Below are 17,471 nucleotides of genomic sequence, written 5' to 3'. Positions count from 1 at the left end.
CAGTGTGTTCAGTGGTCCGTGTGTTTACGTAACAACAGATCTACAAGTCAACGGATAGTTTTCAGGTCGGAGAATGACACAAGCAACTATTTATCCTGGGAAAGGGTTTCATTATAGCTGAATTACAAAATACAACACGGTTGTAATCGCGAAGCTAGTTGTACAATGAAACTTCAATTTAATATGTCAAAGTGTTTTCTAAGCTCTGGTTACAGATGAGCATCAAGCTTAACTTGAGTTTCTCTGTCTCTCAACGCCACTAAAAGATAACTTATCGCTAACATCTTTAAAGTAACTCCTAATGTTCTTGAGAATCTGTATAATGAAGTTGCGTGATCAGCGCGTGTCTGCGAATGCACGGACACAATGTGTCATTGCGACATCTACGCATCCTATTATGAAACATACCTTCGAAACATTCAAGTAAATCAAAAGTGTCATTGAAGCATGATGCACTTCAAAACGGACATTTTTTTTATAGACGATTTAAACTAAAAGGGCGATACGATGTTACAAATCTCCCTTTAATAACCTTTGACTTGGATAATATTGAAAATTGGTCTAATGACCATTTGGCCGCTTAAAATCCTTAGACATTAATTTTTGTTTCCTTTTTATACAGACGAGCATACTGTTCTCCTTATGTTGAGTGGTTGCAACATCACATGGAAGTCAGTAATTCCAAAGGCCCATCCAAGTCGTTGCCTACAAGACTTGAGTTCTCGGTTCCGATCCGGTAGTGGATTCATTCGCGAAGCAGCTACTCTTGAGTTGTTAGGTTTCCTTTGGAGGCGCTCGGGTAGTCGTTAGCGAATCCTATCCCTCCTGGCTAAGCCCTTGCTCGTCCACCTGTCCTGGAAAAACTGGAAGGTCCTTGGGGTACCAGTAATCTCACAAACATAAAAAAGACTTGAGTTCTATTAACATTTCCTTATTCTTTTTTGCACCCTACGTCTATTAGTTTTTTTTTTTATTGCTTAAGTGTGTGGACGAACTCACGGCCCACCTGGTATTAAGTGGCTGCCGGAGCCCATAGACATCTACAAGGTAAATGCTGCCACCCACCTCGAGATATAAGCTCTAAGGTCTCATATAGTTACAACGGCTGCCCCACCCTTCAAACACAAACGCATTCCTATTCCTATAAGCACATCGAAGCTACTAGCAGTAGGTAGGAAAAAAAAGCTGCACCATAGCTTCAAGGAGCGAGAGGTTGCAAAGCATTGCAGACAACTCATATTTGTCGTTTTTACCTTTTTTTTTTTTTTTTCCACAGGAGAAAATCGCCGGATCCCCACCCGCGCGGCAGGTGGGGTATGTGGGAGTTGAACCTCACTAAAAACTCCTGCCACTCACAACCAGCGCCCTACCTCGGACCGGGCCGGAGCCCAGTCGGGGCTATTGAAACGGCGGGACAGGGTTGACGCAGAGCACATTACATCCATCCCACCGTCCCACGGACGCCGGACCGGTGGCCGCCAGCGACACGACCACCGGTTCCCTCGTTCAGCGGGCCGAGAGCCCGCTTTGATGGCGCCGCGTTACACCTTCCCCCAGAGCGGTCGGGGGAACGCGGTCTACCATCACCCGGCTTCCTATTGCGGGTGTGCGTGCGAAGCACGCCACCCCACGTCTGGGTCTCTCCCCGCACAGAACGGGTGGGACCCCTAGCTCTTAGGGGGCCAGATCACGGATACGACCCCGGTCCCGACCCCCTGCTCGGCGGCGGCGGGTTTCTGCGTAGTGAGGAGAGCTTTCCCTCACTCGCCCCGCCGCCTCCTTCCGCGAGATGGTGCACTCGCAGAAGTCGAGCATAGCCTTCCATGACTCATCGCTGCCAAGCATCGACGCCACGACGCCAGGCAGCGACAAGTCAGGTCCTATCTTTGCGACCAGGACACGGCGCTGCACCTCCCACGCGGGGCAGACAGCGAGCGTATGCTCCGCCGTGTCCAGGTCGTGTCCACAATGGTGACACCTCGTCGTCGGCTCAGCCCCTATCCGGCGCAGGTACTTCCCGAAGCATCCGTGCCCGGTCAGCACCTGCACCAGACGAAAGGTGAGACGTCCTTCGCCACGATTCACCCAGTCATCAAAGACCGGGTAAACCGCCTCGACGGTCCGTAGTCCCCACGTGGGGTTGGCCAGTCGCCTCGACCACGACTCGAGCACGGACCGCCGAGAATGGGCCTTCCGCGCCCGCAGTTCACTTTCGGGGACACGCGCCACGCCCCGAGCACGAAGCTCGCTGCGCCACCGATAATCGGCAGCGAGCGACTCCGCCTCCAGCTCCCATGGCGGCGTCCCCGCCAAAACACACGCCGCCTCGAAGGAGACGGTGCGATATCCGCGGATGACCCTGATGGCAACGGTGCGCTGCGGCCGGCGCAGGAACCGAGCCATAGTGGCCCGGTTGCGCGGCTCAGCCCACACAGGTGCACCGTACAGGGCCATCGATCGCACCACCCCCGCGTAGAGACGGCGCACAACCTGATCCGGTCCCCCAATATTCGGGAGCAGCCGGCTCAAAGAACCGGCCGTCCCCATCAATCGGGGGACGTCATTTTTACCTTAAAATAATTTTGAATATACGATAGTGTAAATTTTTTCGCAGTACGTTTTGCAATAAAACTAAAATTGGCGTTTATCAACTGATGTCAGTCGCCTAAGCTAGTCAAATGGCCTTCACTCTCCTTGAGCACCAGACAGTTCGAATCTAGAACCAAAATATTTCCGCATTAATATTTTTTAATTTGTGTTAAACGTGATTATACTGCAATACAAAAACAATTAATTTTAAATTTTTATGCAATCGTTTTTAGTTTAACTTTGTCTTTTTATTACATCCGGATAATAAGTTTACTAAGTCGTTTTAGCTTTTTTATTACTGTAGTAGGCAGACATGCGGATGGCCCACGTGATGATAAGTATTCATCGTCGCTCATAGACATCAGCACGACTGGGGACACAGCCTCTTCATAAACTTCGTTTGAATAAGGACGTCGCGTTTCAGAAATAGCATAACTGACTCAAAACTAATCTATATATACAGTCAAACCTGGATAAGCGAGAGTTCAAGGGAGCACAATCTCATTCTCGCTTATAGAGGTTTCTCACTAACCCGAGTTTCTCGCTAATGCTCCCTCTGAATTTCGATTCGCGATTTTCCGCATTCAAATGCATTCACTATTTTAAGTTTATGACTTTAATGATAGTACTTTAATTTTCCGTTTTGACATTATGCAGAACAGAACTTTCCTTCGCAATTGATTAACGATAAACTGAGTAAGTCCGACAAACAGGACGGTACACAGGGACACGTGTCCATTCGAAAATAATGCGATAAAAGAATACGATAAAATAACAACGTTATTTAGTTCCACGAAATAAAATATGTTCAATATTCACGAGAAAACAATACAAAAACAATGATAAGAGGTTCCACGAAAGTTAAAAATGAGTCATAAAATAGCAGATGTTAAATTTGTAATTTGTTTTGTCATTTGTTCCTCCTAAATAATATAAATAAATAAATAAAGCTTGGCTGTCGCTTATAGAGGTATAGATAGGTAGCAGTCTCACTTACGGAGGTCCATGAGGAAAAAACTACTCTCTCTTACAGAGGTTTCTGTTTCTCGCTAATAGAGGTTTTGGGAGCTTAAAATGACGGGTCCTTGCTATTACTCCCACTTATAGAGTTTTCTTACTTATCCAGTTCTCACTTACCCAGGTTTGACTGTATATAAATGAATTGCTGTTCGTTAGTCTCGCTAAAACTTGAGAACGGCTGGACCGATTTGGCTAATAAATATGAAAATGCTCGGAATTAAATAAAAATAACAATTTTGTTTTTCCTTTGATGTGTCACCCGTCGGACGGATTCCTTTTGTTTTTTTTTCCTAGTTTATTTTATAAAAGTTTAGGTCTTTTATTTATCAATTGAGGCACTACGAAGTCTGCTGGGTCGGCTAGTCTTTAATAATTATTTAGAATTAATCGTTCGAAAACCAACCAATCACAGCAGCAGCGAACGTATTCAAACATAATACCGTTTTTACGTTCATAATAATTGAGTATGTAATAATTTTCTGCTTAGACCCAGATACGATATCTGTGGATAATTATTTGGACAAAGCTTCAAACAGTCTCATGTCAAACAGTCTCGCCGCTACAAGAGATAAAATTGAACGAATGACATTTTAAGCGGTGCCACACTATTACTGTCAAATTTGACAATGAACATGAAAAATGTTTTAGAATGTACACACAGACGCTATCATTTCGGTACAATAGTTCCTAGTTAGGATAATCTATTACACAATAACAGACTTAGTCGATATGATCTCACAGTGAAAGCTGCAGAAAGCTTGAAACCAGTTCGGTGACATCACTAGCTTCAAAAAAGGTTCAACGTTCACTTCACTACAAATTCATACGACTAATGATAAAATGACAAACTGTTTAGTTGAGTTAATGAAATCATTAAGAATAGGATTTTTACGCCATACAGAAAAACAACTCAAATCTCAAAAGTCTTTGCGAATATCCAGCCATAAGTAAATAAAGATGGGACGTAATTTTAACGTTTTTCCTCTAAAGTTAATTTAATGTTGAAGTTGAAATAAAAACGTAACAGGAACATAAAACAACTTATCATTACGCACGTGATTTTGAAGGCCTTATATGATGTTTTCGAAATATCTGCAATATTACGTTGTAAGCAAACATTTACATATTTTACTTGAAACAATATTGACGGAAATTTCACTTTCGTTAAACTCGAAACAGAGTACCACATCTATAGTAGGTATTTAGTCTAATATGCCTTATGATTATTACGAAATATTCGAATTCAAAAATAAGTAAATATTTAAAATTTTATTACAAGCAAATTTGTTAAAAATGTGAAATCTATCGGATCAGCTATACGATTCTTTTTCATGAAATTGATGCACGCAAAGGACGCTCAGTGGTCAGTGATTGCCACGCTGTCGCTGATACGAAATTCAGAGCATAGAACAATCCCCTGCCACCCTAAATAAAAAATAATAGTTTTGGTTTATATCGTAGTTCTGTTTTTTTATTGCATAGATGGGTGAGCGAGCTCACAGCCCACCTGGTGCTAAGTGGTTACTGGAGCCCATAGACATCTACAACGTAAATGCCTCCACCCGCCTTGAGATATGAGTTCTAAGGTCTCGGTATACTTACAACGGCGGCCTCACCCTTCAAACCGAAACGTATTACTGCTTCACGGCAAAAATAGGCAGGGTGGTGGTAACTACCCATGCGGACTCAAAAGAGGTTCTGCCACTAGTAAAAGTTGCACTACTGACCAGAAAGAAGTACTTAACTAAAAATATATTAGTAAATGTACTTGTAAATCTAAATATACTGTATCCAGAGTACTCGCTATATTACTCTTTCAAATCTGTTTTCTAAATACATCGTCACAGCTACTCCGCAGTTTCAGATATTGCTAATAGATAAAACAGAGCTAAAAAGAGTCATGACGATACATCTATATTCACATGAACAAAGCCATGTGTAGATCAAAGTATTGCTTTGAATAAAATGATTAAGCCTTACCCTGTATAAGTATGACCTATGGATTTGACACCAAGTGGTTTGGCTGCATCTATGTATACTGTTCAATATATGTACAGGCGATTCGTCAAGCTTTTCTGTATTATGAAATGAGCCTATTGTTTTTGGTTTACTTTGAATTTCGCTTGAGCTCTTTTTTTTTCAATTCAACTCTTCAAATAAACGTTTAAGATTCCGCCATTTTCAGGACACGTATTTTACTTATATACGTCAATTTTCACACACATGTTACACAGAAAAGGCACAGCAGTTGTATTACTTAAATTTAGTAATCATCTTTTCGATTTTTATTACAAATTACTAACGCTTAATACCACAATCCCAAAAAAATCTATTCAATATAATTATTTGTTTGATGCTGTTGGAGTTTGAATATAAATTTAATGGCAGGCAACACTTGACACATGATTACAGATTTCGAATATTAGAATTATTTTAAATGTTTAAAAAACAGCTGATTGTATTCTCGTAAGAAAAAGTCAGACTTCTCATCTTGACACGGTCAAAGAAACATGTAATAGTTTCATAAAAATATAAAGATAATAATTTTATAATGGTGTAAAAGTGTTCAAGCTATCTGCAATATAATTATAATGAAGCAGTGTATTTTTAAATAGCCCCTTGTCACCTACAGAACCTAATCCCTTCAAATTTAACCGTCCAACAGATGCTGTCTTAATATTAATATTTTGTTTTTCCGAGACAATAAAAATATCACTCGACTCTTAGATTGCGTATTAAGAGATATCTGACACTATTCAACCTTCGACCGCATAGTCTATGGTTTTAAATTTTTATTTCACTCAATCAGCCTTGACCTTCCGCTGTAACAATAACTAATTAAAATTTGTTGTTACAGTCATTTGACTAGTGCAATAATTTGTTAGTAGCAATGTCTTTGGTTATTTTTTAATTATCTTTTGCGTACAAATATACTACCTTACAGGTCAATCTATATCTATACTAATATTATAAAGAGGAAAGATTTGTTTGTTTGTTTGTTTCGAATAGGCTCCGAAACTACTGGACCGATTTGAAAAATTATTTTTCCATTAGAAGCCGACATTGTCCCTGATGAACATAGGCTACTTTTTTTTATTTATTTTTTATTTTTATTTTTTGGTTTCATGTGTGTTTTAATGTTTCCGAAGCGAAGCGAGGGCGGGTCGCTAGTGATATTATAAAGATAAAGCCAATATGTTTCCGAACGTGAGGTCAGGGTTTGGCTATGCGTGTCTATGAGCGACAGGGACCACTCACCATCATGTGGGCCTCAATAAAAAACACAAGCTAATATTATAAATTTAAAAAAATATTTCAACTGTAATAGTGGGCGAACGAACGAGTAAACAGTCTATCTGGTATTAAGTGAGCACTGTAGCCAATGGACATCACAAAGCGATTGATACATGACTGAATTCTTAATAGCTTTTCTCGCTTTTCTTAGAAACAATTCTCCAACTATTCAAATTGTAACGCATGACTGATATGCGGAAAACATAAAGAACATGTTTAAGGACTCAAGTACTTGAGTGTAAATTAACTCGCTTTTGAATTTTACTAAACGATTACTGTTATTCAAATGTCCTAGAAGTCGATTGTGAACACTCGTTAAATACGTATTAATTAGAAACTAATATCAGAATTCACCACGACTTGAACCTTAACTTGATCGCAGTGACATCATTCGATATGAACGAACCGAGTGCCTTACCAATTGTGCCACGGACGCTCGTCTTTAGAAAGCTTTCAGAATTTTATTTCCAATAACGGAAATAAACTTTACCGCTTTCGAGTTGCATAACAGTGTACATATATAAAACAAAAGACGAACATGGCGATTCTTACCTTTTGTTATGATTCGGGACATTTCTCACAATTGCATTGAAGATGTCCGTACGTTATTTTTTTTAAATTGACGCACTCTGCATAATTGTTTATATAACCTATAAAAGGCATAAATTTAAAGAATATTAGGATAACATTGAAACTAAACCACATTGAAATACTACAAGAATATAAACTACAAGCCGTACTCGCCCGCTTCGCTGGGCATTTAAAATTAACATTATTATTTATTGTCATTATTATTAGAGAGTCCACTCACACTCATATAAATATTAGCCTATCCAGTATATACATATTATATATTTTCTACATGGATACCAAGTTTCAAGTCAAGCATGGTTTAGTAGTTATAACGGAACATCCGTAAAAAACCACTGTAGATTTATATATTAGTATAGATTATATAAAACTATTTTAGAAGTGCTTCTGATAATGAAGAGTGACATATCTAACTCTATGAAATATACAATATAAAAACTGTAAGAATAACATTGCAATATACTACAGGGTTGACCATCGGCAGGCCAAGCTTCTTTAGATATAAACGATACTAGCTCTAATAGACTCTTCTGAATCTAATAGGCGCTTCTAGTTTTAAGCTTCAGTGCTGGGATCAGATACCTCCAGGTCATCTTACATATGGAACCCGTCGAAGAGTACAACTAACCTATCTCATAGCATCAAACCATTGAGTTTCCCGCCAGATCTTCTCAGAGTGTCGCGATTCCGATCCAATTGTAGACTCATTCGCGAAACATCTGCTGAGCAGTTAGATTTTTCGGTATTATAAAAAAAAACTATAGATTTGTACAAAAAACATTATTATATTAACGATATATGTACCCGTTACGGATCAAATAAAATAATAAAATAAAAAAACGATTTTTTCGTACGATTCAGTAAATTTATGAAGTCTACCTGTATATGTACGTGCCATATGACATTTACAAAATAGCAGAAATACCCAACACTATGAGCCCTTGAATTTAGATTGTCTTTTTTTTTTAATTCTAATACAACCTCGTCCAGTTTTATTCATATTTAATGCGAATATTGGGAAGCTCTTCACAAAGCGTTCACACGTCCAGTTCGATTTATCACGTGACTTTTCTTAACGCGTCGCGGTCGTCGCAAAAGTGAAAGTCAGTTGCGCCGGTCACCACTTACAATCGAATAAATATTAACCCGTACATTATGTAATGACGATCAACATATCCACTTGATCTTGCGTATAACAAAAAGGTATAATGTCGTGTTTCCGCTATTGCCGCTATAACTAAAACAATGGAGTCTAAATCGAACGCAGCGTACTCCGACGAACAGCTAACTAAGATTTACGATTAATTGAAGAAAAAAAAAAAAAAATAATATAAAGATTAAAATGAAAATATGGGATACAAGAAAAGAAAACATCACGATACAAATACACAAAACGTTTCATTGCTAATACGTCTTCACCTATATTTTTTTCTTTCTAATTTTATCAAATAGTTTTTTTTATAAATTAAAGTTCCTAGTACTAGGCATAATAATGGAGCCCGCTGAGTTTCTCGCTGGATCTTCTCAGCGGGTCGCGATTTCAATCCGGTAGTAGATTCATTCGCGAAGCAGCTACTCTTGAGATGTTAGGTCTCCTTTGGAGGCGCTCGGGTAGCTGTAAGCAAATCCTACCCTTTCCGGCTGAGCCCTTGCTCGCCCACCTGTCCTTACGAAACTGGAAAGGCCTCCGGATTACCAATAATACCTCATTCATAAAAAAAGGAACAATAACTCTATTTGCGTAGAACGTATGATTGTATGATTTCTTTACAGCATAAAATATTTGTGAGCCAACACAAGTGGGTACCACCCGCCTTTTTCGAAAATGAAGAAGCAATGCGAACTCATGTTTAATGGTAAATAGGTGGCGGCATTTACGTTGTTGATGCCTATAAGCTCCGATAACCACTTAGCGCCATGTGGGTGGTGACCTCGTCAACCGATGTCAAGCTATAAAGAAATATGTTAAGATGGTAGTAGCCACATGTGACTTTTCGACTTACCAGCAGTACTTAAAATACTCGGAACTCTGTGATCAGCTTTTTGATACTTAGATTATAATTTAAAATATCTAGAAACCCTTCGATCCTTTGTTAGATGTTAATTGTGGAAATTTATTTTAATATGCAAACTAATGCTATTGATATATAGATACATATATAATTTACAAATCAGAAGATTACGTTGTCAAAGTGTACTTTGATAGTAAAGATTACGTTAAAATTTATATAAATTACACTAGATCTAAATTTACTATGATTTTATTTGCTATAATTACAATTTCAAAAACTTCGTGTTAACGTTTCCATCTTCGATTTTAGGATTAACAAAAAAGTCAAATATTAATTGAACAAAAATTCTGTAACCGCTAACAGCGATTAGATTAGAGATTCACGAATACAAAACTGTAACACACGTACTTACAACTCTTAGCACTTTATGATGTAATCAAGTCGTTTTATTTACCGAAAGAAAGTAAATGTTTTACTGCTAAAAAATTGGGACGCCTATGTATTCTGAACGATCACTGTGTCAGTGGCGCGCCAATGTAGCGGGTGCACGGAAAATTGAATTTTGTCACTGCATACGCAATCGGCGCGAGGAAGATAGGCGTCATCGTCGGACGTAACCGCGAAGTTTGATAACTTTGCTAACTTTCTCTCGGTGGTTGGCTGCGGTACAGCCTGCGTCAGCCTCATTCCGCGTCATCCATCGAGCCAGCACGGTCGTCGCGACCGGTGTGCGCTCATCACACCACCGACTCGTGCACATTTATATTTTATTTACATTCGAATGTACAATAAAAAAAAAAGTGATTCCGTTCAAAGAAGTCGTGCTTTTCAGCTTCGTTTTCGTAGGGTAAATGTTCTATTGAGTGACCTTTGTTCGTTTGACTATTGTTGGCGACAACATGGGAGCATTTAAAGCGTAAGTCGGATTTTTTTTGGAATTAAAAGAAAAAGTATGGTGTCATGGGACACCAGATAGGAACGAAGTTCCTTATTATAAAAATATTTATTTTAAGCTCTATTCGAGGTATAAAGAAAATGATTATCCGAAGTATACCCGAGTATACATTTTTATTATGATTTCTTTATTGAAAAAAAGAACTGCTTTACAAAGGTATTAACTTTATTTTATTCACAATGATTTATAAAAAATATATAATACAAACATGTTATTTTTTGTACGTTATTACAAAGCTAAGTAGTAAATTGTGTGCATTACTAATAAAAATCTTGCATTACGGACGTTTTTTTCCCGGTTAGGGTACCCCTCCACATCGTCCCATAAGGAACTTCGTTCCAAAAACTTACATTAATTTCCGGTTTTATCATTAAAACTCATTAGATTTATTACAGCGACGAATATGGACTTATGGAATTAAAATGTTGACAATGAAACTGCTACAGATTAGCGAAATTCCTTTCAACTACAAAATGTAGGACAATGCCATTCGGGGCTAAGGTCAAATAAATATGATTTTCAATAAATTATACACTGATAAGAATGTGTAATTAAAAACAACATTACCTATATCAATCTGTAAAATTTGTATTATATAAAATTTACAAAAAAAATAACACATAAAAATGTCTAAGCCATAACAAATAAAACATGTAATTTTTTTTATTTTAATAAAAACACGATGAACGAAAATCAAAACCGAATCAACTTTTAAATAAAGTGTTAAATCAAAATTCAAAACAAATGAAAATGACAGTCCGACTCTTTTCAACCCAACCTACTACATAATAATGTATGTTCCACATAGATACGAATAGCTTCACCCCAGAATATTACATAACCATGTAACTTATTACGGTTATTTGTTAATTTATTACGGACATCTTGTAGCTTCCTGGGTTTATGCAAATAAAAGAATATTAATATTTAATGTGTCCATAAAATAAGTACAGATATATCTGTGTAATTTTGACCTGTACCTGAAGGTAAACAATAATACGCTAAAAAAACGAATTAGCTGAATCCTTAAAACTTTTTTTTTGTTGCTAGATGGGTGGACGAGCTCACAGCCCACCTGGTGTTAAGTGGTTACTGGAGCCCATAGACATCTACGACGTAAATGCGCCACCCACCTTGAGATTTAAGTTCTAAGGTCTCAAGTATAGCTACAACGGCTGCCCCACCCTTCAAACCGAAACGCATTACTGCATCACGACAGAAATAGGCAGGGCGGTGGTACCTACCCGCGCGGACTCAGAAGAGGTCCTACCACCAGTAAATCACCAAAACACGGTTTTTCTCTTAGTACAGCTTATTTCAAACTGCGTAACTAATATTGTCTTAGAAACTTTAATCGCATCGAAGATGTTTTAGTACGTCTAATAAAAGTCTAGGTCTTAAAGTACTCTTTTTAATTAGTTTATTTGTGATTAAAAACCATAGTGAATATAAACAACAGATAATTGTACACATTTAATGAAAATTTGAAATGGCGGGAATCAGTGCTGATCTTATGAGTCTCCTGCGGTATAAGTCAGTATAAATAAGGATAAAGAATAGAGCATGGTAGCATTAAATATAATTTTTATTTATGAAAATACAATACAGCTCCTTCACGATGAACAATAAATAACATACGTTTAATCTGTCAACATAGAACGCATCGCAAGCATTGTTTTTAAACGAAAAGACCACATTTTAGTTATTCATTAAAAATTTAAATTTTCTACCATCAAATGTCAACAACCTCGTTTACACTGATCACTATTTACGAGTAAATTTATTAACAGTTCCGCTGTCCATCATGTTTTAATTAATTTTCACGGTGGATTCCATCCGATTAACAAATCCGTTTATAACGTTTTTTTTACGATATTTCGAATTTCTTCACAGATTAATATTTAGCCAATCCGCCTTTTTTTTCTACGTGGGATGTGTAACTTAATTGGTTATTTCTACATACGAACACAAATAAATTTTATTTAAAAACTGACGTTGAATGAGTTTAGATTTACAATTAATTACATATCTGTAGGCAGCGGCTTGGCTCTGCCCCTGGCATTGCTGAAGTCCATGGGTCCACTCACCATCAGGTGGGCCGAATGCCCGTCTGCCTACAAAGGTAATAAAAAAAAAGAAAAAAAACATATAAGCGCATTCATTTTTTTTTATATATTGATATTCATTTTTCGAATTCCCCCAAATTATATTATAGCTAAAAAATTAATATAAACACACAAGTCACCTTTGAGACCAATGAAAAGTGTTTCAACGCTGTGTTATTTCAAACGAATGCTAAATTTTCATAAGATTAATGACAGATTTGTTTTATTTCTTCTTACAGCATACGTACGTACGTACGGGTAACACACATTATTTCTTACAAATGTTCATTTATGTAATTATATTTACGTAATATTTGATGTTAATAGTCTATTTATTACATTACGTGTATTTTAAAATTATAATTAATGTATGCTTTGTATATTTATACAGGTAGGTACATAAGTATTTTACTAGTTTATTAATTTACAAGAAAAATTGTTGATATAAATTCAAATGGAAAGCAGTCTACCCACTCCTTACTTATTTGTTCTTATTTTCGGTGAATAGTTGTCTGGTAGACATCGGTTTGAGTAATAAAACTGCCCTATTATATATAAAATTATAATTTGCGTAATTACTGTGGGAACTCTTGTGAGTCCGCGCGGGTAGGTACCACCACCCCACCTATTTCTGCCGTGAAGCAGTAATGCGTTTCGGTTTGAAGGCTGGGGTGGCCGTTGTAGCTATACTGAGACCTTAGAACTTATATCTCAAGGTGGGTGGCGCATTTACGTTATAGATGTCTATGGGCTCCAGTAACCACTTAACACCAGGTGGGCTGTGAGCTGGTCCACCCATCAAAACAATAAAAAAATTAAAAAAAAAATACGCTATGACTAATCTTTGTGTACTATTTGACCTACAATAGACACTTTACACGCCCGTTCAGATCGAAGGCAATTTTGACACTTCCATTGCATTAAAAACAAGCTAAATAAACGAAAAATGATTTGTGTCAAGGATTCATCATTAGATATAATATTACATGTGCCTAATGACAACACAAAGCGCTTGCTCGTAATCAAGCAAAATGATTTACAGTAAAATTGATTGCTTCAAATCATTTTGGAGAATGATGCAGTAATTAGCTTATTTTTTTACTTGACCTCCGTCAGTTGAAGGTTTTCTCATTTAATGCACGTGCATGATAACAACATATTGAATATCTAACATATTATTAAAAATTAATGCGATTAACTTTATCAATGAGCCAATATTTTCATTATGTAATTTCTTCGATTTTCCCGAGTCGTAGATACAATTAAAACATTTTTTTTACCATTTAATCTCGGTTTTTACTGTCATTATATTATTTACAAAATTTCGAATTCTTTACAGTTTTCGTGGTCCCCAACGACTGGTTAAAGGGTAAAAGGTTTACAATAAGCCTAGTCGGTTCAAATTCAACTGGGTCACGGGACCTTGTATTCGCTAAAGCGGGTAGTAAGCCTAAGTCACGAACTAGAAGCCTGTATACCGCCTAAAACACAATTAACTTAAACTAAATATAAAAATCGAAAAAACTTAGCAACGAATACCGAACTCAACATTTAGAAATAATTTTAATTATTAACAATAGGGGTCTGCCTAAATCCCGACGTGAAACAGTCATGATTTTTAATTTGTGGTATAGGCCATATAATCGAATGCGCTTGAGATTTTGATTCCATGTGTCCAATTGGATGGTGACGCGATATGGTAAAACTGTGTAAAAACTCAAACGCGCAAAAAATATCATTTGCGTAATTACTGGTAATAGTCAGCAGTAGGGGTTCGCTCGTCTAAGCAATAAAACGAATGTTTGTGTTCCGGTAGCTATCTAATTACGAGTATGTTGGATATCGTCAGCTTAGTGTAAATAAATATCTACCTGTGATTATCGTAAAAGGCGACTCAGGAATTGATCGTAGAATAAACAGTAACATTCACTAAGCATTAGACAAGCATGCTGTGATCGCTTTTACTGGTGGTAAGGCGTATTCTGAGCCCATCCTATCGATCTCTTGTCTCAAGGTGGGCAGTGGCATTCGCGTTATGTTATATATGAGAACCGATAAACAGTTTATACCAGTTGGGCTCATTGATCCACCGTTATGCAGAAACGGAAAACCAATTAAAAATATACATTTACTAAAATATACTCAAATTTGTATGGAGTTGGAACAGCTTCCTTCGTTTGCCGCTAGGGGCGCTGTTCCAACTCCATACAAATTTAAGTTAACTTTTACGCGATCGAGAAGTTAAAAAACTCGTATTACGCACACAAATGTTGATCGCAGGGAACAATAACCAAGCTACTGTTACAGTTTAAACCAAAGCTACCATTTGTTTATTAGAGATTAATCAAGCTGCCCTAAAACGATTATCAGGAATGAGCGTGCGTAATCTGGTATCGTAAATTGCGTAATAACGAAGCGACTTTCGCGCGTGATCCACGTTACAATCGCGACCCGCATTTCTGTCGGTGTCACGGCGAGGTTGCGTCAACTTCGCTTTTATTATCCGGCCCTTATTGGCTTCCTTACTCGGTTTTTTTTATTACCGATTAGTGAATCCCGGATACGCTTCATTGTAGTATGTGTTTAAGGTGAAACAGCGGTTTGTTGAAACCAAAGTCACGCGTTTGCTATTAGCGGAATATATCGCACCTTTAGAATTGAAGTGGTTTAATCCGAAATTCTTATTTTTTTGGTAAATGAAAAAAAAATTATTGAATAATTGTAAATTTTTAGTTTTTGGATTTTAACACATTACGGTATGCGCTTGATTTAAAAGAAATAGAAAGAGTGCGTTTGGCCTTTACAGGACTAAAAGGGATTATTTAATTTTATTAACTGATCGAAAATACCTCGAAGTATAAAACTCATTTTCTTAATTTTTTTAGTTAAGACACTTCAATTCTAAAGGTGCAATGTTTCTTAAATCACCTAGACGCCGCCCGAAGACAATATACAAGAGAAATAGCAGAAGATTAGAAGATTAAGAATTCCTTTAATTTAATATTTTTTGTCTTATGTTAAGTTCCACAAATTTTCAACTAAAACATCATCGGGAATAGCATGAAAATAATAATAATATTTTAGCTAATCTGGCACCGTAGCCTCGACTCGCGACTCGTATCTCGTTCTGTGGTTACGTTGATTTCCTCCGCTTTAATCCAGGGTTGAGATGACGGTCTCAACCTAAATCAAACAGCTTATGAGCTGTAATGTTTCAAGGTCTAATAAAATCAATGGCTTAATTTTTATTTGTCAATTGTTTGTCAACGAAATCCACTAACCACTTAGTAGACAAGTGTAACCAAAACAGAACGGAAAAAATGTTGTTTCGAATATAGGCAAGAGTCTCAAATATTAAAGTCGATGAGGTACAAGAGTGAAAAAAAAAACTACCATTAATAAAATTGGTGTCTGCTCCAGTATCAAATCATACACGACTCCGTCTGACGTTTTATTTAACAGCGGACGATGAAAAAAAACAAAAGCAAACAACAATAATTGAGATTAATAAAATGCAGTTGATGCGATCTCTCAACAAATAAATGAAACGTGCTATGTGAAGAAAGAATGAAAGTTGTAACACACTAAACATTTATTTTGGTTTTTCAAAAGAAAAAAAAAAGATGTAAGAATGAGATCTGGGAGAATTTCGCCATTGTGTATATCGTTTGGATGTGAAAGACTTCTTATTTTACAATCTTACATTTGTTAAATTTCATATCTCATTAATCATAATTTTCCTGTATATTTTTCGTTCAATGATTTCGATACGTAGATCAATTTAACGTGACAAGACCCTTAATTATATAAAACATTTTCAACTATTTAAATTTAAATAGCTGTGAAAAAGATTCAAAGTGATTGTCTGTCAAATGGTCAGTAATGCTGACATTTATATCACAAGGTCCGTATATGATTCCGTGTTGTAGTCAATATCATTGTAAAGTGTAGTTGTTACCTGGTATATATTTGGGTATATAAGTTTTTTTCTTGTATAGCTTTCTGACGACCGTAGCGTCGTTAATGTCGCTTGGCGGGTTTCATTTTTTTTTCCTACCTAAGCTGATAGCCTTGAGAGGCTATTTCAGCGTAACCTTAACTAGTATGTGAGCTCACGGGGCTCAAACCTGACGACGATGCTAACACGAACCCCAGCAAGAGTCGTGCTTCGCAGAATCTACCACCGGATCGGCAACGCGACCCACTGAGAAGATCCGGAAAAAAACTCAGTGGGCTGTGTCTAGAGGTTAATTCGCTCGCCGAACCCTTCGTCGCAAGCAACGGGTTCGACGAGGACGGTGACCGGTGCTTGTGGTACCTAAAAGCACCGTTAATGGATTGGGAGGATCCGTAATGACGTTTTTTGGGCCGGGTTTCAATTTGCGAAATGTAGATTTTATTTGATTTCAAAAATGTTAACTTTCAAAGATATCATTGGTTATTATCTGCTTATAATTATAATTGTGGCTTCACTTCTCATCGAAGTCCATTACAAGGTCACACGTAGTTGGCAGCGTCTTGGCTCTGCCCCTGGCATTGCTGACGTCCATGAACTACAGTAACCACTTATCATCAAGTGCAAAGGCAATAAAATGGAAAAAACAAGGTGAAACTCTCTAGTAACTATTAAATCTTAGGGTGCGCCTGATAAATTTACGCAATTCAATAGGATTCAAGTGTCCGTTGCGATTACATAACGACGCGTTTTCGATTTCATTAAGCCTCGAGCGAAATTACTTTCGTTTGTTCGGTTGAATATAAGATTGTGAACTGTATTGTATTGAAATAGAGAAGTCATTGCGCTAAGGTTCATCGTTAAGTGAATTACGCGCCAAATTTAAATAGGCTAATGATAGTCGTCGTGGCCTAAAGGGTAAGACGTCCGGTGCATTCGTGTTGAGCGAT

General features: G+C 37.4%; 1 protein-coding gene across 1 annotated transcript in view; it reads left to right on the top strand.

The window, feature by feature from the left end:
* The first annotated feature begins 10,164 nt into the window (after window positions 1-10,164).
* LOC114240650 (heme peroxidase 2) overlaps window positions 10,165-17,471 on the top strand; it is a 60,206-nt gene continuing 52,899 nt past the window's right edge. The window contains exon 1 of the mRNA XM_089734405.1: window positions 10,165-10,422. Coding sequence (XP_089590531.1) covers window positions 10,406-10,422 — 17 coding nt within the window. The 5' untranslated portion in view covers window positions 10,165-10,405. The remainder of the gene's footprint in view (window positions 10,423-17,471) is intronic.

This window comes from Bombyx mandarina, chromosome 17, assembly GCF_030267445.1.
Source record: "Bombyx mandarina strain Sakado chromosome 17, ASM3026744v2".
Taxonomy (NCBI): Eukaryota; Metazoa; Arthropoda; class Insecta; order Lepidoptera; family Bombycidae; genus Bombyx; species Bombyx mandarina.
This window is presented reverse-complemented; position numbering and strand designations above follow the sequence as displayed.